We start from the raw sequence: 25,099 nt of genomic DNA, 5'->3' as shown, positions 1-25,099 counted from the left end.
TATGAATGTAGACATGTAAGGATTTATTGTTAATTCTGAATGAGACAGCATGGCATAGCAAAGAAAGCATTTGAAGATGTTTTAAGGATAAGGCAGGTACCTTTTATATAATAGATAATAATCGTAACGCTTTACAATTTCAATAAATAAAATGTTAGCTCATGTATGCAAAAGTACGATAATATCCTTAAATATAGATAATAATAGAATGTTAATACTTATCACAATAACGTATAACCACATTATAAGCTGAGGCTAAGGAAGATAATTATTATACAAAAAACTCCCCAAAACTCAGATATTATTATTTGAACTTAAAGTTGAAGCTATCACTTAAGATGTAAATTGTAAAAGGGAACACATATCGAATGTTAATGTATCTAAATCGCCTCTCATGGCAATACTTCATGACAATTGCCCATTTCGTATTCATAGAGTCGTAGACCACCGTCTATGTTATGACGTGCTTGCTACGATTGATATTTCAATTTTCAGGATGGGTACTTAAAATAATTCTATTAAATGTAATAAAAGGGAACATCTAAATGTGACTTGGAAAAATGGTCAATGCCAAAGTTAGTTACTGCAGGTATAGCATTTATGAAGAAATAGCATTAAAAAAGATTTCTCTACAATGGGTGTGGTTAATTCCATGTATTACCGTTTAATTGTTAAATTTCCTCCACATGTGTCTTTATTTTGTTACTGAACGCAGTTTTTTCAAAAATTTTGAAAACTAGCAAGAAGCAGTATTTTCAAAAATTTTGAAAACTAGCGTATGAACAGAGAATAATATTATTTAGTTCAGTTCAGTTTATGTGAAGTTCAAATAAACCTTTAATAAGTTTCTTATTTATGAAATTCTTATGAAAGAAGTGTACATTAATGCAATGACCTTGTGCATTTATAAAAATGTAGGTACATTTAAGTCATCGATGTTAAATGACTTAAAATTTTCAAAAGAGTTAGAGATTTTTTGAAGTGTCTGTTGAGGCGAGTCGTCATAATAAGTTCGATTCAAATTCATCCATTAATTCTAAGCCTTTATTGTTATAAATAAGAATGACTTACTTTTATCCTTTATAATTAATTTTCATTAAATACAATAGAAAATACATTAAATATTCAAAGTGATAACAGCAGTTATAATATTATAAGATTTACCTTAAAACTGTCCTAAAAAGAGCACACAATAACGAGAATAAATATTAATTTCTGTGGAGTCGTATTAGGAACATTGCGCAAAATATAAATTCTTAGTTCTAAAAGCCTTTGAAAAACGATTGTAACAATTATTCTTTGTATTTTATAAATAAAATGAAACACGAGTCAAAAGCAGTCGGCGTACAAAGCGCTTTGTCGATGTTTTAAATAGAAGCCTACAGGTTTCCTTCGCTGGAAAATAAAGAGTAGCTAATTATTTATAAAAAGCATTGTTTAATTCAATACTTCTGCGGTATCAATGTTTCTTACCTATTTATAAAATATCTTTCTTTTATCGGTTTTCAATTTGAAGTAAATTCACAAAGACATTCATTGCCTTTACGCTTATAGAAATTCCTTTAAAGTTATGTTTAAATGAGTTGATTAAATTTATTTTATAATAGCTGAAAATTCATATTGTGCCGCAAAATAATACATAATATTGTACTATTATTGTAGATCTTTTTGGAGTAACGGGTGTTTAACGGATGTGTATCTAATTTGACAAAATCTAGATGATTAGGCTAATTAAGGTAGAGTCACATAATATACCTAGTCTACTTGCACTATGAATTTATTTCCAGGTATATATTCAATCAAATAAAACTTATATTACTTATTTTATATACAAAACTACACTATATTTAATTGTAATCTCTACTTTTACATTTTACTACGAAATTTAGTTAGATAACTCACATTTCAAAGTAATACCGGACTTCCTAAACAGTTCACTGTTCGTTATGCAAATAACTGAAGTATGTAACACCAGGATGAATTCCAACGCATACAATTGTAATTTTAGATGTTTCCAAATATCAAGCCCAGTATTATGTCGTAATCAAATAATCGATGGTCACCATTCATCGTATGCTATAATTAGTTTTCTGTTTAGTACGTTAACTTTTATTAATTATGACATAAATAGCAGAGTATGTGGGTATTTACAGATTTTGAATTCCTCTCATCATTCTCTGTATACTCTCTGTATACAGTTTTAATTATTTGTGGTATATTATTCTACTAGATTTAAACACGCAGGTTCACCCGCGTTTTCAAAAGCAAAACTCGCATAGTACCCATTCCTGTAGGATTTCTGGGATAAAAAAGTAGCTAACCTACGTCTTATTCTGGATCTTCAGCTACCCACATACCAAATTTCATTTTAATCGGTTCTGTAGTATTTGCGTGAAAGAATAACAAACATCCATCCTCACAAACTTTCGCATTTATAATGTTAGTGTGTTACTTGGTTATAAAATATTATAGTTACACAAAATTATTGTCTAATAAATAATCTTGTAACAATAGAATTAGACGAGACAACGATACAATATTATATAAAGTGAGTGAAAAAGAACCCCACATATTTGTAGGAACTAAAGAGATCGAACGCAGTATTAGTAAGGCAAGATAAGGATATCCTTTAGCCCACGTTGAGATGGATTATACCCGTTAAGACCTGTGTCATTCGTCGTCCCTAGTACTAAGTTTGTGAATTAAACCCTAAGTTTAATCAATAAACTTGCTCTAATATATTGCAGAAGGTTATACTATGTAGGGATATTGGAGAACGGATAGTATTAAGTTCGTGGTGAGTAATTACATTAATAGATACTGAGATTGTGTAGACTTACCGTTCTGTCAGTCTATGTATCATCCCGCTTTCAATATTGTTTTAGAGTTTTAAATGTATCAAAGGTTCAAGTAGAAACGTTAGAATTTAAGGTTAAATTTTCATGGCATAAAGTTGTCAGAATGCCTCTTTTAATTTCTTTGGCGACCTACATTAAAGTTTAACAGGAAACATGTAACTCCCCTTTTAAAATATCATCTTGCAATTATTATCATCGTTTATATTTAGTGCACGCATTTGTTAAATTAAACATTTTCTTTACTAATCTAACTCTTCATTTCCACCGTTTTCTTTGAAACAGAAATTACCCATTGTTCGTTGCATTACAAATATTATGGAAGGTGCTTGTGTTAATAACGTCATAAAATATTACTATAAAAAAGCTTTTAATGTATTTTTAGTTCATGTTTTATATGTAGTAAATAAATACTAGTATTATAAATGCGAACAGTTTGTCTATGTTGGGTTTTGATTAAATAATTGGTGTATGGGTAATTTTTATAGGTATTAGTTACGTATACATATTTTATAATTCACAAATACATACTTGTCCTTTATGGGATATGGGCTTCCGCTCTTTGTCGCATAACCAAAATTTAAAGGGGCGAAACAGGGACGCGAATATTTCTACCCACGAAATATAGTGCTAAACAAGTGATAACTGCGTTAAAAACAACCGACTTCAAACTTGCACTTGCAACATTTACAAATACAGACAAAAATGCTCATAAAATAAAAACTACTGGTCCTATCCGAATAAAATTTTTATGGGACCAATTCGACACCATCCCGCATCGAACAAAAAAAGAATCACGTAAATCGGTTCAGAAACCTCGGAGTAATCGGTGTACATACATAAAAAAAAAAACATACCGGCCGAATTGATAACCTCCTCCTTTTTTTTGAAGTCGGTTAAATATGTGTACGAAACTCAAAAATTTGCAATAAAATGACTGAAAAATTATGTTGACTGGCAAAGTTATGTTTCATGAAAAGTTTGGAATGGACGAGTAAATTACAGGCTGCACGACTGAAATCCGAATATCTTTTCGAATTCAGATTGCAGTAGAATTTTTCCGGAAAGCTTATTTAATAGCAGTGGACGAATTTATTAAGCTTTTAAATTTTTATTGAGTTATTGTTCGATATGATAAGTGTTGTTATGTTGTATAGAGTGTCATAGTTAAACTATTCGTTTATTGCTTCATGCGGTTAGCATAGATGTTCATAATATTAGATCGAAAAATGATTGATAAATTAAAAAAAATGGAATAAATGAACTTAATTGTGCAACTTAAATTAACATCTTTTAATTATAATTTGAGGAATAATAAAGACGGTAAAAATACATTTTACGTTATTTAAATGTTTAAATTCTTTATCTATCTACTTGTGCAAGCTTTAAATTGAACAACAACTATGAAAATGTTATGGATTATGTTAGAGTTTAATCGCGGTCTATCAAATAGCGTTGTCGCCGCAACATCAAAAGATTTGAGTTTGAAGTAAAGTTGTGTAGTTCAGTAATCATGATTGAGTCATTTGGCGACCACGCGGGTATATTTAGCGCTTGCGTAGTTTTATTGTTTTATGTTGTTTTCATTATAATTGAGTGACTCAATTTTAAAACAAGCTTCATCTTTTTATATAGCTGTCCTATATTTTACTAGTTTCACATAAAATATAGTTCTGTATATTCCCTGTGTATAAAACGTAGTATAAATTTAAGTAGACGGCTTAAAGCTTATTACGTAGGTAAGTGCGCAAGTTGGTCAGTTTCTTCGGAGCTTATTGCTCACGTTAATGTTAACATACACCGATTAATCATTTTAATCATGCGCTCCTAGATTTAATGTGCAATTTAAATTCAAATAATGCATCGCATGACCTACAGCGGGGTGCCATAACAGCACTATTGACGACCTATGCAGAATTTGATAACGGGATGACTCAAAATATTATATGGACGCGTCCAGCAGTCTGATTGAATGGCATGATGTCATGGTACGCGAAATTAGAAACCGTCTTTATAGATGCCGGCCAGTTCGTGTCGTCACGGTGTTAGTCATTATTGTTTACCAAAAAGTTTCTATTTAGAACTGTGAATTAAATGCCCTGGAAATGGAGCGGCTAATTGATTGCTGGGATGCTTGCGTTCTATGTTTCGTATATTAATAGGTTACTATTCTATAAAGTTAAATATAGTTATGTGCCAATTAGCTATTTTAATAATACGAGATATTTGTTGATCTTGCGAGATAAATCGACACTGAACCGACTATATTACCAGTTCAACTATGAATCTTTTGACACGATACGTATTAATGTTTGTAGGACACGGATTTAATTTTTGATCCCATAAATTTGAATGTGATGAACCATATTGTTGGTAGTAACAATCCTAGCCAACTTTTGTTGCTCCCTTTTAAGTACACTTAGCGGTTAGTGTGTCACGAGAGCGATTATTTATTGGCGCGTTTTATGACTTTATGACACACATGTTCATGTGAGAATTCAAACGAAAATAAACTTTAACACAGAAGCATATACTGTATAATCAATTGAAGATCAGCTTAATGACGGCATTATTATAATTCGGAACAGTCGTAGAGGAATTGTTAAAACATTGATAACGGTTCGGTTATCCGGTAACAAATATCTATTCAAACAATATATGAAAATGAAGTAAATATCTTATATGGTAGTTTAAAGTTTTATTAATTCGTATAAACTCCGAAGTTGCTTCCGCTTATACGGTTTTGTTTAAAAGAAAAGTTTGGAAATATAATGTTTATTATTTATTTACACTGGTACTCTCTCAGCATTAAAGATTTATACATACCAACAACTAACATTCTCTTGCCAAAGTTTTCGTAATAAAAATCCCTTAAGATTCATAATAGTTATAGTTTTAAATAACTTATTCAAAATGAACCGCTTTGATTCATGAATGAGAAGTTTATGACACTTAAAATAATGCATTTGAAACACGCTGCGTTGTCTATTCTCGTTTTAGTAAAGCAGCCCTTGTAGTTAAATATAAATATGATTACTTTACTGGTAGATAAACAAATTGTCCGGTTATCTCGGACGGACGTTGACCCTACAAAGGGTTTTTGTTCTAAATTGATGATAGAGTTTCTAAGAAAGACATTCATACATCACACTTATTAAACGCGTGTTAATTTGGGCAGTGGCAGAGTTAATGTCTGTCACGGAGCGTGAAAATATTCTAAGTCCGTAAAAAATTGTACAGATTCATTTAATAAGACCGGCACGTCCCAAGTTTTTCGTCTGAAATATTAAACCGTAGCTGTAGGTCTTCTAATATCTAGCTTACAGTGTCGCTAGCGGCTCGTAAATTCTTAGTATTTCGGACTTTCATAAAGCCAGGTGGGACTCACGTTATTTGGGCAGCTAGTGTATTTTACGAGTACATTATTCACAGGTATGAAGCTATTCTACTAAACTTTGGTGGGTACTTTATGGCGGGCTAGGTCTGGAAATAAGTGGTAGTAAAATAGTGGAGTAAATACGAGCAATAGTGCCCCATTTAAACCCTCACTACAGTGCACTATTTCTTTAGGTCGGCGAGGCTATGAAGACCGGGAATTATATGGAGCGATACACTTTATACTTAGAACTCAATACAGGTAAGAATTGCAACTAAATCCAACTGTGATACTATAATTACTAAGACTATACTTACATAGTAAAATTGTGTTTTATTTATTACTGTTTATTTTTACGGTTATCGCTATCGATATCAATCTTATGAAGTTATCACGCTAAGATAGTTTTGAAGACCCAATCTCCGGTAAAACATTAATTTGTAATAACGACAACTTCTTATAGACAAAATAATCTAAAAAATAATTATTTTTAACGAAAGTGGAATTAGTGAATATTTCTAGCCCTTTATAACTCCAGCTAATTTGTTTTTATAAAACCGACTAAATGCTTTAATATTTCCGAATCTTTTAATAAGTTCTTTTACACATCATTTCCAAGTTACTCTTTGTACTTACTATAATGCGAATAGATAAAAACATAAAATATAAGGTGTAAAACTAAAAAACATAAAAGATAAGTGATACACCAATAGAATATTACTAATATCAATATAGTTGGGATGGCGCCAACATCTCAGGATTGTGAATAACGTATGACTTTTCCGATTGTTCCCAGCACTTTAAAGATTTCTGTGTGAATACGTAATGTCGGTTATCATCTGCACTTATCTCAACTTGCATATTTCATCGATTTTTCCAAGTGCTTCCAAAAAGTTTGTAAGTTAGTTCAAATGATAATTGCATTGTTTCTCTTACTAAAAATGGTAGGTAATGGACTGAAATGAAAACAGTCTGATTTTGAAAGAGCACTTCGTGATAAATAAATGTGGAGTTGTATTTATTTATTAAAAAAAATTACAATATTTTACAAATAGTGCTAAGTGCTTCCACTTGAATTATTTTGAAATACTCGTTAATGAGGAAAACTTGAATAAATATTCCAAGTTATTAATGTAATTCCCTGTATTCATTGAATGAATAGCTGAAAATAGTTTATATTGAGGGTAACCTTGTTATGAATGGGTCGCTGAAATTATATATCCGAAAAACAAATCAGATTTTTATTCCGTAAACGTAAGCTGTAACATTTATACGCTCATAACGATTTGAATCAAAATTGGCTGAATCTGTATTTTTTATGTCGTTATTTTCTTTGAAACGAAAATGAAGCTCGTCATGATAATCCAGATAGGACAAGAACACAAATCAATTATAAAAACATTATTTTGAAATCTTAGTTTGAAATGATCAAGTAAGTTGGAGAAAATTAGTGTCGATCTTTTGTCAAAAATCAAAATGTAACACGGAAGTAACAAAAGTTCGTCCACCTTGGACGAGATTAATGCTTTTAGACTTGCTCCATTATGATCGTATAATGTAAACAATATATTTTATTACACTGTCTTTTGAAATGAGCCGCGGTCATGGCGTAGGAGGTTTCCTAATTCCTATGGAAAAATTTTATCACATTTTTGAATTTAGACATGACTTTTTAATTTCGATCGCATTATTTTTATGATGGCCATTAACAAACACTATAATATCAATTTCTCTATGTCCACTGGTGTATTTCCTACTGTTTGGAAAGATGCACAAGTCATCCCTCTTCCCAAAAAACCTAATCCAAATTCCTTTTCAGATTACCGTCCTATTTCCATATTACCTTTCCTATCCAAAGTCCTTGAACGTGTAATACATCATCAACTTACCTCCTTCCTGAATAAAAATAATATCCTTAGTGATTTTCAATCCGGATTCCGTCCCGGTCATAGTACAACTACAGCTCTAGTCAAGGTCACTGACGATATTCGTGCTGGGATGGACAATAAGCAGCTCACAGTACTTACTCTATTAGATTTCAGCAACGCTTTTACAACTGTAGACTTTGACGTACTGCTGGGTCTGCTGCGTGTACTTAACATTTCTCCTTCGGTAATTGACTGGTTCCATTCCTACCTGCACGGCCGGAGGCAGCGTGTCTTGGTGGATACTAAGTACTCATCTTGGTGTGCGGTCTCTGCCGGTGTTCCTCAGGGCGGCGTTCTGTCTCCTCTCCTCTTCTCCATCTTCATTAACTCCTTATGTTCCCGGCTGACGTCTCTGTACCATATGTATGCTGACGACTTACAGATATATACTCAGTCCACCCTTGCTGACCTACCTAAGGCAATACATTCTTCTAATTTCGAACTATCTAATATAACTAACTGGTGTAGCGAATTTGGTCTGAAAATCAACCCAGCTAAAAGCAATGTTATCATAGTTGGTAGTCCCTACCTAATTTCGGAAATTGACTGGGGCATTTTGCCAAACATTAAAATTGGTGACGTTGCTTTGCCTTACAAAACGGTAGTCAGAAATTTAGGTGTGTTGCTTGACCAAACTTTATCTTGGTCTTTCCATATCCAGGAACTAAGCCGTAGGATATATGCTGCTTCTGCTACGCTCCGGCGGCTTCGTAACTTCTTGCCTATTCCTACTAAAATTACGCTAGCGCAATCCCTTCTCCTTCCCATACTTGATTACGCTGATGCATGTTTTCCTGATTTAACAGCCGAGCATCTTGATAAACTTGAGCGTCTTCAAAATTTCTGTATTAGATTTATTTTCGGCCTTCGAAAATATGACCATGTTTCTTCTTTCAGGAAAAAGCTCAAGTGGCTCCCTATCCGACTTCGCCGGGATCTACACTATTTGCAACTACTGTTCCGCATCCTTTTTAATCCCTCTGCTCCTTCCTACCTCAAGTCCAATTTTTCCTTCTTGCGCAATGAAAGCTATTCACTTCGCTCTGAGGACAGACTTATCTTGCGTGTTCCATGCCGACGCACAAATTTCTATGGCAAGTCATTCGCAGCAATTTCCGTGAAGTTATGGAATTCTCTGCCGTTAAACATTCGACAAGCCAGGACCGCTTCGGGGTTTAAAAATCTTGTGAGACAACACTTTCTCTCCGCTGTTGATCCGGATCAGTAACATTCTTTTATTATTTTACATGTATGTAGTAGTATATATGTATTGATATGCATGGCATTTATATATATAGGTATTTTATTTAATATCGGTGTGTTTCCTTCAGAATTAGAATATGATATATAATATTTATGTATATATATAATTTGTATGTATACCTATTTATTTTATTTATGTATGCGTCTATGTAGATTTATATTTATTATCTTTGTACATGTATGTAAGTATATGATATTATATATATTTAGATATGTATTAATTTATGTAGACACATGTTTGTATGATAAAAAACTCTTCTTTTTCTTGGTTTTTCTTGCTATTATTATTATTATTTTATTTATTTTTTTCCTGTTCTCGTCCCGCGTACCTTTTTGCTCGTTACCTTTTACCGTGGTTGCCTGGAAGAGATCACTACGTAGTGATAAGGCCGCCAAGTTAGTTGTACTCTGTTTTTTAGCTGTAAGTAATTTTAAGTTTTCCTGATTGTACAACTAATAAAGTGTTAAATAAATAAATAAATAAATAAATAATAATATTATGTTTATTGAATTGGGCTTTTAAAATGTTTTGTTTTAATGGATTACGTTGGTTATTTTTAGCTTCATAAAGTATATTATTTGCGCAAATCTCAAAACCATTGTGCCATTCAACTATGACGAAATATAAAGACTGTAGTTTTTGGCACGATCTCCTTTGCCGCATCCGATGGTAAGTGATATGTAAGCAGGTGTTGTGGTGAGACAGTACAGGAAGATTGTAAAAGACTAATGATCCCACGCGCTTATCAAATGAGTAGGTACCTAATCTATTTTTTAATAAACTAAAGCTGTAGTTTGTTTGAACCCGCTCAGTAAGTACTACAAAATTTCTTTCTCTGATGGATATGAACGTGATCCCTGATTGCTATCTATACTAATATTATAAAGAGGAAAAGTTTGTATGTATGTATGTATGTATGGTTTTCACGCATAAACTACTGGACCGATTTTGATGAAATTTGGCACAGATAATCTTTAGACCCTGAGAAAGAACATAGGCTAACTTTTATTGCGAAATATGTACCACGGGCGAAGCCGGGGCGGACCACTAGTAGGTTATATACTCGTATGTACCATGGAAGGTGCCGGGTACCGCTAGTAAAATATATTTTGAAAGATGCGAAAGAATACAAAAATAATCGCGCATCTTTCACTTTACCGAAGCTGGGACCGCTGGGACGCACACGGACCTATCTCACTGATCGAATTTGTTCTACTCTTTTTATTTTAAGCATCTAGAGGACACTTCAGGCTTGATAATATTATTTCAAGAGCTTCTAGAACATCTTGACCAATAGCGTCTATTATTCTATCGTAACGACGCGTATAATAGCGTAATGCATAATTAGTTATGTTAGGATTGTTACTCACGTTGCTACTGCTTCTGCTTGAATGCAGTTCTTAGTATACGTAACGACTGGACTACTGTCCAAAAACTTTTCCAATCTAAACAATGTGAATTTAAACTGCTACAAATGGAGATTATAGTCCTCTTTCAAATAGTCATAATAGCATACAATCCAGTCTAATTCACAATTATGCCATAAAATTAACTGTGCGTACCAAATATTAGCATAAACTTCCATTTATAATATTAAGTAGGTGATACATTATGTTAAGCTCATAAGTATCAGCTACAATTACATTGAATATTGATTGGATACAGCGTGAGTAATTGACAAGTTGATCTAATTACCTGAAACAGGGAACTGGCGATACCAATTAACAACTTTGCAATACGTTTAATTATAACCTACCTGAATAAAATCTGATTTAATATTTGCTTGACTATTTTGTTATTAGTGTAATGAGCGATTCAATTTGGCTTTATTTAAAATTCAGGCAAATCAAATCCCCTTCTGTTATGTTATTATATGATTTGTTGGCCTCGTCAAATAATAATGATATTTACTGACTGTCACAAAGCTTGTGGATAAATTCAGTGTACTTTAATGATTTCATGGACGTTTTATTATTGAAGTATGAATCCTAATTTTTACAACCAAAGAAATCTTTAAACAAAATATTTCACACTTCGTTTTCCTTTTCTATTGCAATCATCATGTAATTTTATATAAACACCATCCTAAAAAGAAAAAAGTAATATCTCATAATATTCATCTTTATTACCGCAATCATCCCATAAGCCAGGGTACAGTTTATTGAGGCTTATACTTCCATATCCTGAGATTAACGCAGTTTCTTCACTGACCGCCAGTCGACCCTCATGTTCAAATCCGGTCTAGACAGCTTGCATAAGTTCTGCTAAACTTATAAATTATCCACAGACTAGTAAACTACACGAGAGGGAGACTTTAAGCACTCACGATGAGTCATTCTGGATATTTTAAAAGTTTTTAGGGTACCTACATTGTAATAAGATACAGGGAAAAATTGAAGCTCACCTTTTTTGTAGTTGCTTAAAATACATTTAAATTGTGCTGATAGAACTGCAAAATATGACTACGATAATTGACAAAATTATTAAGTCTGTTTTTAAATACAAAAATAAATAATCGCCACGAACTAAACTCTCAAAGGGGTCTCTCTAATTACCCAAAAACAATTATAATAGAACAAACCAGAACTTTATATCGCACTATTATTATATTACAGAACCACTGATTGTATCCAGTCCTTAACTTGCTACAGTTCTGCTTATAAATTAACAAATTCACGCTTAAACGTAGTAAGTTCCTAATGGATGAAGCATGTAACGTAAAGTTAATACTGCATGTGGTTCTCACTAGTATACTTGTCTTTATGTGATAAGTTCTTTAATGGCGTTTATATGTCGTGGTCATATCGTAAATTTGCTCATTTCATGATGATATGACTGGCCATTTCACGAAATGGTCGCATTTCGTGAAATGGCCAATTTAGTTTGGCCACATCATGATGTGGCTTGATCAGATCAATGATAAGAAATCGTTTCACGATATGGCCAACTAATCGCGCGGTTTTTTCATGAAATGATCAAAATTATTTGATCATATCTTAAAATAGTTACATTAATCATTGGTAGAGGCGCTGCAAGCTCTGTGTTTATGTGATAAGATGGCGGCCGCTGGCGAAAATTTAATTATTCGCAGTTAAAAACTTCATAATTCGTTTAATAACAATATGAAGAAATTCATAGCAAAGAATTTACGACGGTTCGAGTACTATGGAAAATGTGGATATCTTATATGTATTGAAGAAAAAATGCGTCTTAAATAAAATAATTTAAGACGCATTTTTTCTTTTAGGATATATATTTATATATCCTACTATAGTATTATAATTGTGCGTTTTTTAAAAAGCGATTCTGCTTCTGGCACTCGCCGGCCGCTGCCGCGGCACGCTCGCTTTGCTCGCTCGGCTCGTGCGTTGTTTATCAAAGTCTAACCTAACCTAACCTAACTGTTTTTTATTGCAAAAACGATTCGCTTCTAGCATTCGCCGGCCGCTGCCGCGGCACTAACTTGAATGACATTAAACAAGTTTTTAGAATAGTCTGAATTTTAATATTTTATGGACTCTTTATATTTTATACGATCTGGCCAAATGTGGATGGCCAAATCGTGAAACGTTGACGATTTAACGATCTGATCAAACTATGTTGGCCATTTCATGAAATGCGACCATTTCGTGAAATGATCGATCATATCATGAAATGAGCAAATCTACGATATGGCCACGACATATATACGTATAATTAATGTACCTATAGTAAAATACTTATTTAATAGAATACAATACAGAACTAAATTCCTTGTTTTATATTTAACAGAAGGGTTTATGAATTAAAAATGTTCATTATTAATCTATGGAATTCCTTACCTATACCCATAAGGCAAGCTCAAACTCTATCTAAATTTAAGAGCCTCATACGTGACCACTTTTTAAATCTTGCGTTTGAATCGATATAGTATTTTGTATTTGTAGTATATTTTATAGTATATTATGTTTATATTTTTATGATGTATTTATATATTATTATATTTATTTTATTTATAGCATTATATTATTATATGTATTCTATATCTTTTGGTATGGTATATTTTATCTTATTTTAGTGTGTATATTATGACTGTATTTTTAGTAACGTCTATTTATGTTTAACTTTTTACCTACCTCCGCTGTAGTAATATTGTTTTTCACACAATCTGTTGGTTGCCTGGAAGAGATTACTTGTTAGTAATAAGGCCGCCCTCTGTGTTGTTTGTACTAGTTTAAGTCCTATTGTACCCACTTTTGTTATGTTGGCAGCACAATAAAGTGTATAAAATAAAATAAAATAAATTATATGGCGTTGCTTTTCAATGATAGAGCCATAAGTTATGAAGATTCTTTACCGGATAGTTGAATATAAAATTGCAAGAGTTACAAGTAATAACTCAGGCCCCGGAATCACAGACACAATAGAAAATCTATTGTGTCGTGTCGTCGTAACGTATCATACGTATTCTAGCGTAATTTATTTATTTATTTATTTATTTATTTTTCATCACAAGTAATTTACAGGTATGTAGGTATGTATACCCAAAACATTACAAGGCAGTTACTCACCAAAATTACATCACTTTTCATAACTAAGAAATAACAATATCATATTTCTAAATTTATACAAACTTATACAAAATATATCGCTTTCATTGCTGTGAGCTAGCATGTCAGCATGTCATGTCATAATCAGAGTATGTATATTGTATAATAATATTGTAATACTGTGGTATAAGGGGCCGTTCAAGTATTACGTAAGCAGATTTCTTACCATTTTTTACCCCCCCGCCCCCCTTGTCATCAAAAGTAAGCAAAGCTCTTACCCCCTCCCCCTATGCTTACGTAAACATTTTTAGTAATAAATATTTTTTTAAATTGTTATTTTTAAAATAGGAAAATTCATGAAAATATAATCAGAAAATATAAAGAACATAACTAACATAAAGAATATTTTTGGAACACATTAACAGTCTTCAGTCCATGAAACCTGAATCCATGATTCTAAGTTATCGACGACATTGGATTGCTGCTCAGTGTTGTGAGTCTGCTCACTTTCATCCGATTTTGGAATGTCTACGTCACTCTCATTGAGCCATTCAACATCTTGGTGCTCTAAATTTTGAATAATGCACATCAGTTCATTAGCACGACGAGCAGCGACTCTTACAGGTCTAACTTTTCCCTCTGTAGACGTGTTTACTTTTTTTTACTCACCTTGGAAAAAAAATGAAGCAGATTGGATTTATTTTTAGTCGCCGCTTGCAATTCTTCTTCAATTCTCTTACAATAATATCTAGTTCCTTATCTGACTTTGCTTGTAATTTATAATTTCGCCAAACTTCGCTAACTAACTTTTGTACATTTTGCACTTTCGTCCCAGATTTTTTTAAACTTTCGAGCGGTTTTTGGTATAACTTAGATTTGTCTATATGATATGACATTCTAATAAGATATTTAAATTTAAATAATTAAAACGTTAAACTTTGGCTAATTGCATCAACATAAACACAAATGATAACTTTCAATGCTTACAATACGTTTAGAATCCAAACAAAACAATACTGATAGATGCGCACTTGCAGCCGGCCGGCACGAGAGTGAATAATTATTAGACAAGTGAATAGCGCACGGTAATTTCCCTAATGGCTGGTTCACACTTTGATTAGTGCGAGTGCAGGTGATGAGTAGTATTACGTGTGGACAGCGACTGTTTAGTGCGACTGTTTAGTAGGCTGTGTAGTAAAGTGAATAGAAGCGTGTTCTATTTTTTTGCGAGTGGACTGCGAGTAGCCACGTCCCGCGCGCCCTCCCTTCCCCCTCACTCGCAGTGTGCCTGCCTAAACACGTCTGGACAGGAGTGTTTAGTGTTTAGTGTTTAGCGTAGTGTGTAGCGTCGCGAATTTCACCATTGTCTGCACTCGCACTAATCACCTGCACTCGCAGTTGAATTGGACACTACTCGCACTACACACCTGCACTCGCACTAATCATCTGCACTCGCACTAATCAAAGTGTGAACCAGCCATAATGCGCGGTAATTCCCCTAATCAGTTTTCAAAGCGAGTGCCTACGCATATGTATTATTTGCGGGAATCCCCGAAAAAACTTAAATTGCTAACGATGACGTAATCATCATCTAGACCCCCCCACCCCCCATGTCATCCAAAATAAGCAAAACAGAGACCCCCCTACCCCCCCTTGGTGCTTACGTAATACTTGAACGGCCCCTAACCTTAAGTTATATTAGGAACTTTTATGATTACTAGCTCCTTCTTATGCTACTTCTCTTCGGTCGCTAATAGGTACTTATCTACAGAATTGATTTGGAAACCCTTTACCGAATACTATTCATTATATGTATATATTCTACCAATATGCAATGGGTTGGGAGGGTTATATATTTTGGAATATTTCTTGTGCTTATTCTACAATTTCTCCCATTACTAATACCATTTGAGGTTGGTAACACATCAGCAACTAATTGTAGTGAGTGCTTATGAGCACGGAGCAGTGTGTTTCGTTTGCATAGCCAAGAACTTATAAGTCCAACTAACTTGTTCGTTTTTCTATTGTGGACATAAGATTTGACAAAAGCACGGTTCAGCTATTCACCATGGTAAGCGTATTTTTCACCAACTTAAAAAAAAGATGAGGTTTTCAAGCCGACTATCATTCTTTTATAATATTTTTTATCAGTTGGTATAAAAATACTCATGTTTTTAAATACCCATGTATTTAACCTTTCAATACTTGTTTATTGAAGGCAACAGATACGAAAATGAATAAAACAACCAAAGAACACAGCAAAGTACGTACTAATGACAAATGTTTCTCATGTTTTCTTGAAGGTTGTGTATTTTGCAACAAAATGTTTTACACGTCGCTCGAATCTTTTTCAACGTTTAATTTTACTGCGTTGTGCAAGCATAGTGTTTGTAATTATTCTCAAAGCTTAAATTTTAGCTGCATTGTTTGTTTAAGCGTTAGGTAGAGCTTAAATAACAATATTTATGAATTCCTAAGCAGCAGGGCAGCTCTATGAAATTTTATTTTGTGTGATAAAAAATATCAATCTTTATATTCTAAAAATAAATATACCTAGTACAATATTAAATAGCAATAATATATTAAAAACATTTATTTGTGGCATGATCCTCGCCTACAATTATCTTCGTTTAGGTCGTTATTCTGACTCATTCATATAGAAAAGGCTCTATCTAGGACATTCAGGCTGGCCTAGTACTATTCATAGACGAACTAATTAGTTAGTGTAACATAAAACGTGGACGTATCGTTGTAAACATGTCACTGTTTCAAAAACTAGGACGTTTGAATAATTGGAAATCACGATTGCGGTTTCTGAACGTCGAGATCTACCTAATACAGATATAAAGCAATTTCTGCATACGGCTTTGTTTATTCTCTGATATTTATTGAAATGTTGAACAAATTAAAAAAGTTAAATCAAAATACGGCGTACACGGATATATGAAAGTAAGTTTATTTACTCCAACTTGGAATACGGTAGAGAGAAAATGTTTGAATTTTACATGCTCCACAGGTGATTGCGTTTGAAGATACATTTGAAGTTTTAGGCGGGTTTTCTACCTTCGCTTTTTTAGCAGCAATTCTAAAACTACCCAAGTAATATAAGGTGATTTTGACCCTTATTTATCTGAACTCCTAACTTCGCTCGGTTTCAATTAGGATAACATACGGTCTATATCCTACAAATACTTATGTATATTATTAGGTTTAGTAAATCGTTTTAGCCATATTGGGGAATTAAATAACGCATATATTGAAACAGACTCTAGCAGAATATATTTATATATCACGTGAAAGATGTTCTCCTACACTTATTTTATTTTATTTCCTTCCCTATTACACTTACATTTTATATTTATTGACATAATGATGATTATTTATCAAACTATGTATGTATCATAACGTTACTTTCAACTGATCCTAGGTCCTATAGTCGAAAGAAACGTTTCTAATTACGACCATCAAGAGATCCACATAGGTTTTAACATAAAGACGTTTTGGTCATTTTATTGATAATAAGTAGAAGTTGTTTTGGTCACTATAAACACGGAAGCAGTTTACACACTGATATAGGAATGTACGGTAGCATAATCAATCACGCGGCAGAGAGAAGCCGCCAAAAATCGCGTAGTACGTTTGAATAACCCGGATCGCGATAAAGTGTTTCGACGTGAATCAGCGCTCGACAGTGAAATATGGAGATTATCTAAACCATCTATATTCTATCGGGACTGTATTAAAATATACGGTGAGGATTAGATCTGAAGGTTTCGTATGGAAAAATTACATCGGTAAAAGTTTTGGTTGAATCTTAGGAAGCTTTTACTATTTAGTAAATGTGATTATTTTTTTTAAAGTCTACTTAATACCTTATTATGAAGAATATTTTATAATGATTTTTTATAAGTATGTCCTTATAATTTAGGAAACAAATCGCTTGAAAATTACTTTTTGTTGGCTCTACATTTAATGTATTTAAGTACATAAGAAATAAATTAAGAGTACACGCTGAAAGTAATTAAAAAGTATTTCTTATTTGTTGGTAGTAAGTACACAAACCAAAAAATAAGATTAATATAATATTATATAAATAATAATTATAGTTTAATCCAAGTACATTTTCTTACAATATTTATATATCTTCAATCTTCATAACCATTATGTTAACGGTTGTAATAAATTTATGAGTTTATTTTGCACTGATCAAACTGTTTAACAATTCGCCGATATACAATCGATTAATAATGAATAGAATTTTAATTATTTAGTTCATGGAAATATGAATAAAATATTTTATTTTGAGTAAGAAGAATATTGATAAGACTGGCGCCTGAGATCCGGTACGGAAAAACTCAAAAGTATTTTAGTTTTAAAGGTTTTTAAAACTTTTTGCAAGTTTATAATAGCAGAGTTTTCTTCATTGACGTATTTAATTTACATTTAAAAGTCATATATTATAAATTCGCGTTTTATGTAAGTGTGGGCGCTGGCAAGAGTATTGGAATGACATAATCTTAAAAATAAATGCGTATGAGATAAGACTGTAATTTAGATAAATGTGTGACAAATAGACGAAAATTCAATAAATTATGAAGTAATTATATATAAAATAAGTAAGTTATATTGGTTTTAAATTGTGAAATAATTTTGATTAACTTCAGCCTAGAATTAATACAGTAGAGTCACGCACGCGTCGGACGGTGGTTTTGTATTATTGACAAAACTTATGTTCTTAATATTTTTGATAAAGAAATTAAATTAGTAAGTTTGTAACAATGAAAATGACATGAACCTTATATATAAGTACCTAGCAAATTATAAAAGCCCGTTAAATATTTAAAACAATTTAATTGTGAAAAGGCGTGATAATGTGTGAATAGTCTGTAGTGAATTACGACTTACATTCGAATTACTTTTACGGAAAATGTACTTACTTTATTTTATATTATAATTATTTAATTTGATTCAAAATTATTCTTTGTATTCCGTTCCGTTCCAGCCTTTTAAGACGTCCACTGCAGGACATAGGCCTCCCCCAAAGATTTCCATAACGACCGATCACCAGCGGCCTGACTCCAGCGGCTCCCCGCCACTTTGATCAGGTCGTCTGTCCACCTCGTTGAAGGCCGTCCCACACTGCGACGTCCTGTACGTGGTCGCCACTCGAGAACCTTTTTGCCCCAACGGCCATCGGTTCTGCGGGCTATATGCCCAGCCCAACGCCACTTCATCTTACTAATACGGTGGGCTATTCTATACTATTATATACTATTCTTTGTATTACTTTCACCTTTTTACTAAAGAACTCTCGCACTAAGTGGGCTGCTGTGTTATCGTTCTTTAAAGCTTTTGTACATAAAATTATTTGATGATCTAAGCATTAATGTAGGTACCTATGTAGAAATATTATTACCATTATGTCATCTCGTAAGCCCACTTAAATGTTATGCTAATAACACACAAATATATCGCAAAATAACAATATAAACGAGAATACAATAGTTTTTGCCAAATTCAGAATTTCCAACATCGACCAACTCTACAAAAGATAGAAGGAAAACTACCAATTATAATATTTTTAGATTAGGATATAATTTAAACTCATGCTTAATTATTTACCTATAATTATATTCCATGTAGGTATAATAAATATAAAGTATGTACTTATATACAATAAGTATTTTTGTACATAGCATAGGATAGCTAGGTATAGAGATTACCAACCTAGTCTAATTGTTGACTAGATTATCGTTTTGTTGAATAAAACAAAGACTATAACTATATTAAAATATTCAACATGGTTATTATATTCAGAGAATTACAAGAATTAGCACCTACGAATACATATGCCTACAAACCAAATTTTAATGCCCTCATCCATAATTATACAAAGCGCAATTTCATCATTCATTGAATCAAGTCCTAATTAAGTATACTTATAATGTATAACAATATGTGAATAAGTTGCGGTTTTCATAAAATTATTATGCAAATCTATTCTAATAACAAATATTGAAGTAATATTTATATTAGGATGTTTATACAGCATGAAGTCACATCCCTGATGTGTTCAGTGTACGTGAACACTGAACACCAACCTAGAAATGAGTCAGATTTCCTGAGAAACGCGAAATTGTGTGATAAACGTATAGATTTAACTAGTACCACACTATTTATTTATTGGTTTAGTATAAAATAAACGATCAAAATAATATGCATTCAAATATGTACCTTACAATGCTAATAAAGAAGCAGTAATGTTAGTTATGATAGCGTGCTGTTTATGTTTCTATACCAAGTGTAAATATATTTTATAAATAGATCCTTATAAATCCATACTAATATTATAAATGCGAAAGTAACTCTGTCTGTCTGTCTGTTACTCAATCACGCCTTAACTACTGAACCAATTTGCATGAAATTTGGTATAGAGATATTTTGATATCCGAGAAAGGACATAGGCTACTTTTTATCCCGGGAAATAGGATAGGTCTTATCCCGGAAATCCCACGGGAACGGGAACTATGCGGGTTTTTCTTTGACTGCGCGGGCGAAGCTGCGGGTGGAAAGCTAGTATTAAATAATTGAGAGCGATGAAAATCTTTATATCATTACTTATATTTTTATTTGTTACTTTAATTAATATATACCTTTCTCTACTTTCCAGGTGGTGTATATGAACCTGTGACCGATTAAAATGACAGCTACGAGGCTATGTATTCTCCTGTGCGCGACGCTCATCATCGCAGAAGCCAGAACGCACCACCAGAAACGCGAAACAAAATCACATCTATGCGATCCAGTGTTCAATAACACGAATAAAATACAATGTTATTGCAATCGAGATTCCCATGACCCCGAGCTGGTACGCAGCGCTGAATGCTATCCTACTGTTGAGGGAGTTGCACAAGAAGATCCCAATTGGGACGAATTTTTAGAACTGGAGAACGTACACAAGCTATCCTTCACAAACACTAGGGGTATCGTATTAAAATACATCCCGACACAAGCTTTAAAATACACGAAATCACTCCTAAAACTTGAAGTGAAATACGCCACGATTGATACAGTCGAATCATTTGATTTTGCAAACTTAACATTTGTCGAAGAAATGACTTTAAGGGATAATCAGATAAAAGTTTTGAAAACCAATGCTTTCGCACATCACAGAGATCTCACAATACTCACTCTTGATTCTAATAATGTTGTAGAAATCAACAGAAACGTGTTTGTGGATCTGCCATCTTTAGAAAAACTTTATTTGACAAGAAACAAACTAACGACGATACACGATAGAGCTTTCGTGCATTTATCTAATTTAAGGGAACTAGAAATCGATAGAAACAACTTGTTTAGTTTGAACAGCGAGACATTTTCGGGATTAAAGAAGTTGGAGAAATTGGACCTTAGCAGCAACAGTTTGGAAGTAATAGGCGACAATACATTTTTACCGTTGAAAAACCTACAGTCATTGAATTTGGATGGAAACAAAATACAAATGCTCGATGAGAAAGCATTTAATGGTTTAAGCAGACTTCAAGGATTGTCAATGGCACACAATGCGCTGTCTGAAATAAAGAATGAAAAAATATTTATTGGTTTAAAATCTTTGAGGATGCTTAGTTTTAAAGGCAATCAGATAAAACACTTGGAAGAAGATGTTATGGCGCCTCTACTGGAGAATTTATACAATAATGTCAGCAGTTTAGATGTCGAAGGTAACTAAATTATAAAATTGCACTTTTAGAATGGTCCTATTTGATATCTTTATTATAATCGATTTGCTATTTTAAAATCAAATGTTGAAAATTTTGTTAAACGTATTCTTAACACAAATTCAAGTTTATCGCGTAATGGTCGTAGGATTTGATAGCAAAGCATAACAATAATTATAAAGACGTTTAATGAATTTATAATAAGTCGTAGGAGTGTGGTATAAAATCAATTCACAATCCTCAAAAGTGTAATATTTAAAAAGGACAACCGACTTAATGCCTGACTTACTGATTGATATGACTTTCAATGCACAGACCAAAATTTTAACAAAAGTAACTGGAAATTTTGCTCTATGCACCTTTTTATAGTGTGCAGTGGTAACTTAGTGGCAAAAACCATTATAATCTGAATCTCCGTCAGTTTTGACGTTAAATATGGTACGCTAAAAATGCTATAAATAGCTAATAGGAGTTTGTGAATTAAGATGGATGAAGGATTTCTAAAAATTCATCCTTTAATGGGAAAAGGGGGCATACTTTGCATAGTCTATTTTTGTTTGACGTCAGTTTTATAGTTAATGTAGTTCCAAGACAGAAGTCGTGGGCAGAAACCTAGTTTTTATAAACAAATAAATTTACCCACTTTTTATTTCTGTTACCCGTTAGACTTTCACAAACATCAATTAATAAGCATAACAAGATTTTATTTATTTCCATCACGACACAGTTTAATCTCTACGTACATTTATTATTTATCATGATGTAACAGATCACAAAAATGCATTAGAATACAATCGAGTTCTACATTATATCTTTCTCAATTTCAGATAACATCTTCCCTTGCGACTGTCGTCTGGATTGGTTCATGTCTCTAATGAACAACACGCAGAGCCCACACATGAAGCTAGCTATCGAAAACTTAAAGTGCGTTCCGAGCACAGAAATCAGAGAAAAATGGACGAAAACAGTTGAAGCCGAGAAAAACTCACAAGACGTAGAAGATGGCGACGTACAAGGGAACGATTATGAATATTACGATGATACACAATTGAATGGAAAACTGTTTTATATTGACATGCGATTCCTTCTCAACTGCTCAGCAAATTACGATAACCTCCTCAAATCAGATGTTGATAACACGAAACCGAAAGCAAAATTAGATGCAACAACAACCAAAATTGTAACGACTAATAAACCAATGTCGACTGCGGTTACACCTATAATTGATAGAGTAACAAAAAATCCCTTGCAAAATACTATTACAACGAAACTTCCACACGTGTATGAAAATATTGAAAAGACTAACGATAAAAAGCAAAATTCATACACAACCAGTCGTTTATCAACTGTTTCAGCTAAACCCATGAATAATGGTTTCTTTGACGATCATGATATGGCATCGGATGAAGGAAAACCGGATAAAATTAAAGCACACAGAAGCATTCAAGATAAAATTGAAGATAAACCCAATAGTATTAATAGTGGAAATATAAATATAGGCTGTGTTTCAGTACTCCTTGTAATCGTTAGTTTTAGATTATTACTGTAATTAAATTAAGTTATTTATAAACATTATTATAAGTGTACAATTTTAATTGCTGAATCAGTTGAGCTAGAATTATTAATTGGTAGATTTATTCTGACTATTTAAACAAGTATGTGTTGATAAGTAATATAATAAGACTTGGTTATAAAACTGCTAATATTTTGCGTATCTATGTGGTTATTTATATTATAAATGAATCAAGTAAATAAATGAGATTATACGTAAATAATGAGATCTGGATGTATGTTTAGCTCAGAAAATGTGGTAAATATGTAATACTAAGTATAATATTTTAATCTCTCACAGTCACTAAAGGTAATAAACGATAACTTAATTCTAGTTGTTTTCATTATTCCTTTCCATGATAATAAAACTATATTATAAAAAATAATATATTATTTCTTAGATCTGATATATTTATATATAAATAAATGTAAAAGCTTCTTATGCAGAAGTAAAACCTCAGATAATTTGCGGTTATAGTCCTAAAAACCGCACATTAAATATTCATTGTAGTTATCATAAAACATAAAACAGTCAGTAGACTTATAACACAAGTAATCTATACTCATCTATACTCTTCTATACTCTTCTATACTCTTCTTCTTTCTTATTATAAAGAGGAAAGGTTTGTATGTATGTATGTATGTATGGTTTTCACGCATAAACTACTGGACCAATTTTGATGAAATTTGGCACAGATAATCTTTAGACCCTGAGAAAGAACATAGGCTACCTTTTATTGCGAAATATGTACCACGGGCGAAGCCGGGGCGGACCGCTAGTTTTATTTATAAAAGCAGTTCTTTCACTCACAAATCTTTGATATAAGAAAGAACAAAACGACAGTTAAACGATGGTTTAAAAGTTATAGACATGGCTCTGAAGTTTAAATATTAAATTTCTTATTCAGCGCCATCTATTGTTTAGCATATGTATCACGTTATAGTAACGAAATTATGGTTTCCACCTTGCACATAGAAAAACTTTTCTTACTAGTTCAAAGCTTTGTTGTAAGATGGCGCTGTACGAAATTTTTAAATTATCTTGTAGTTTTTTTTCAGAATACTAAAGGAAATTAATTTAGGTATTTTTATAATCCATACGTTGGTATGAACGTAATTGTTTATTTTTTGTATTTTTTAATATTATAGAACATGTAAAATATAAAATTTTCTGAACTGATATGAATAAACATAATATTTAATACGAAACATGGACAGAGTTTCATGTGCATAAAATATAATATCAAGAGTGGATCGTAAATTATTCTAGTTTGCATAAGTTTATTTTTAAAATATTCTAGGATATTTTCGAGTATCTTTTATATTTTCCTTTGAATATGCTACGAGATAAATTTAGTAGAGAAATTACTATTTGCATGTGCCTCGTTATGGTTTTTATGGTTTATACATATAAAGATGAAATGGTAATTGGTAGGAATAAAAATATCGAATCATAATAATTTTTTTATATTTTAAAGGGTTGCAATGAGAATAATATTCTTATTTGAAGACAAGGAGAGATGGTGCTTATTTCCTGAAATCTGACTGGTAATAATTATTTCCTTATAATTTCTATATTAGTAGATAAAGGTACATACATCAATATACCTAAGTATGAGAATATAGTTGTGAGTGCTTTGATTGACTAATATCCCAATATAGTAGGTATTATATACGTAGTATATTATTATTAGTCTGTGGTATTATTATACACAAATTAGACCCTTACTATTATGTATTCTTACACGAGATTTGTTACAGTAATATAAAAACAAGAGACCAATAACTGAAATCATCTTTATTAATATTAATCTAGACTGAACAGCTGTCAGCTATGCTAATCTATTATGTTTCGCAGCTTCATTCTTTGCCATTTTT

General features: G+C 32.4%; 1 protein-coding gene across 1 annotated transcript in view; it reads left to right on the top strand.

Moving 5' to 3' along the window:
• LOC149486956 (uncharacterized) overlaps positions 1-23,543 on the top strand; it is a 59,254-nt gene extending 35,711 nt beyond the window's left edge. The window contains exons 2-3 of the mRNA XM_089697000.1: positions 20,623-21,673; positions 22,498-23,543. Coding sequence (XP_089553126.1) covers positions 20,653-21,673; positions 22,498-23,219 — 1,743 coding nt within the window. The 5' untranslated portion in view covers positions 20,623-20,652 and the 3' untranslated portion in view covers positions 23,220-23,543. The remainder of the gene's footprint in view (positions 1-20,622; positions 21,674-22,497) is intronic.
• Positions 23,544-25,099: the final 1,556 nt, after the last annotated feature.

The sequence above is a fragment of the Colias philodice genome, chromosome 7, assembly GCF_061535455.1.
Source record: "Colias philodice isolate Cphi_HAF_F1 chromosome 7, ilColPhil1 Martin Lab GWU primary, whole genome shotgun sequence".
Lineage (NCBI taxonomy): Eukaryota > Metazoa > Arthropoda > Insecta > Lepidoptera > Pieridae > Colias > Colias philodice.
The sequence above is the reverse complement of the archived record's forward strand: the minus strand, read 5'-3'. Positions and strand labels throughout refer to the sequence as shown.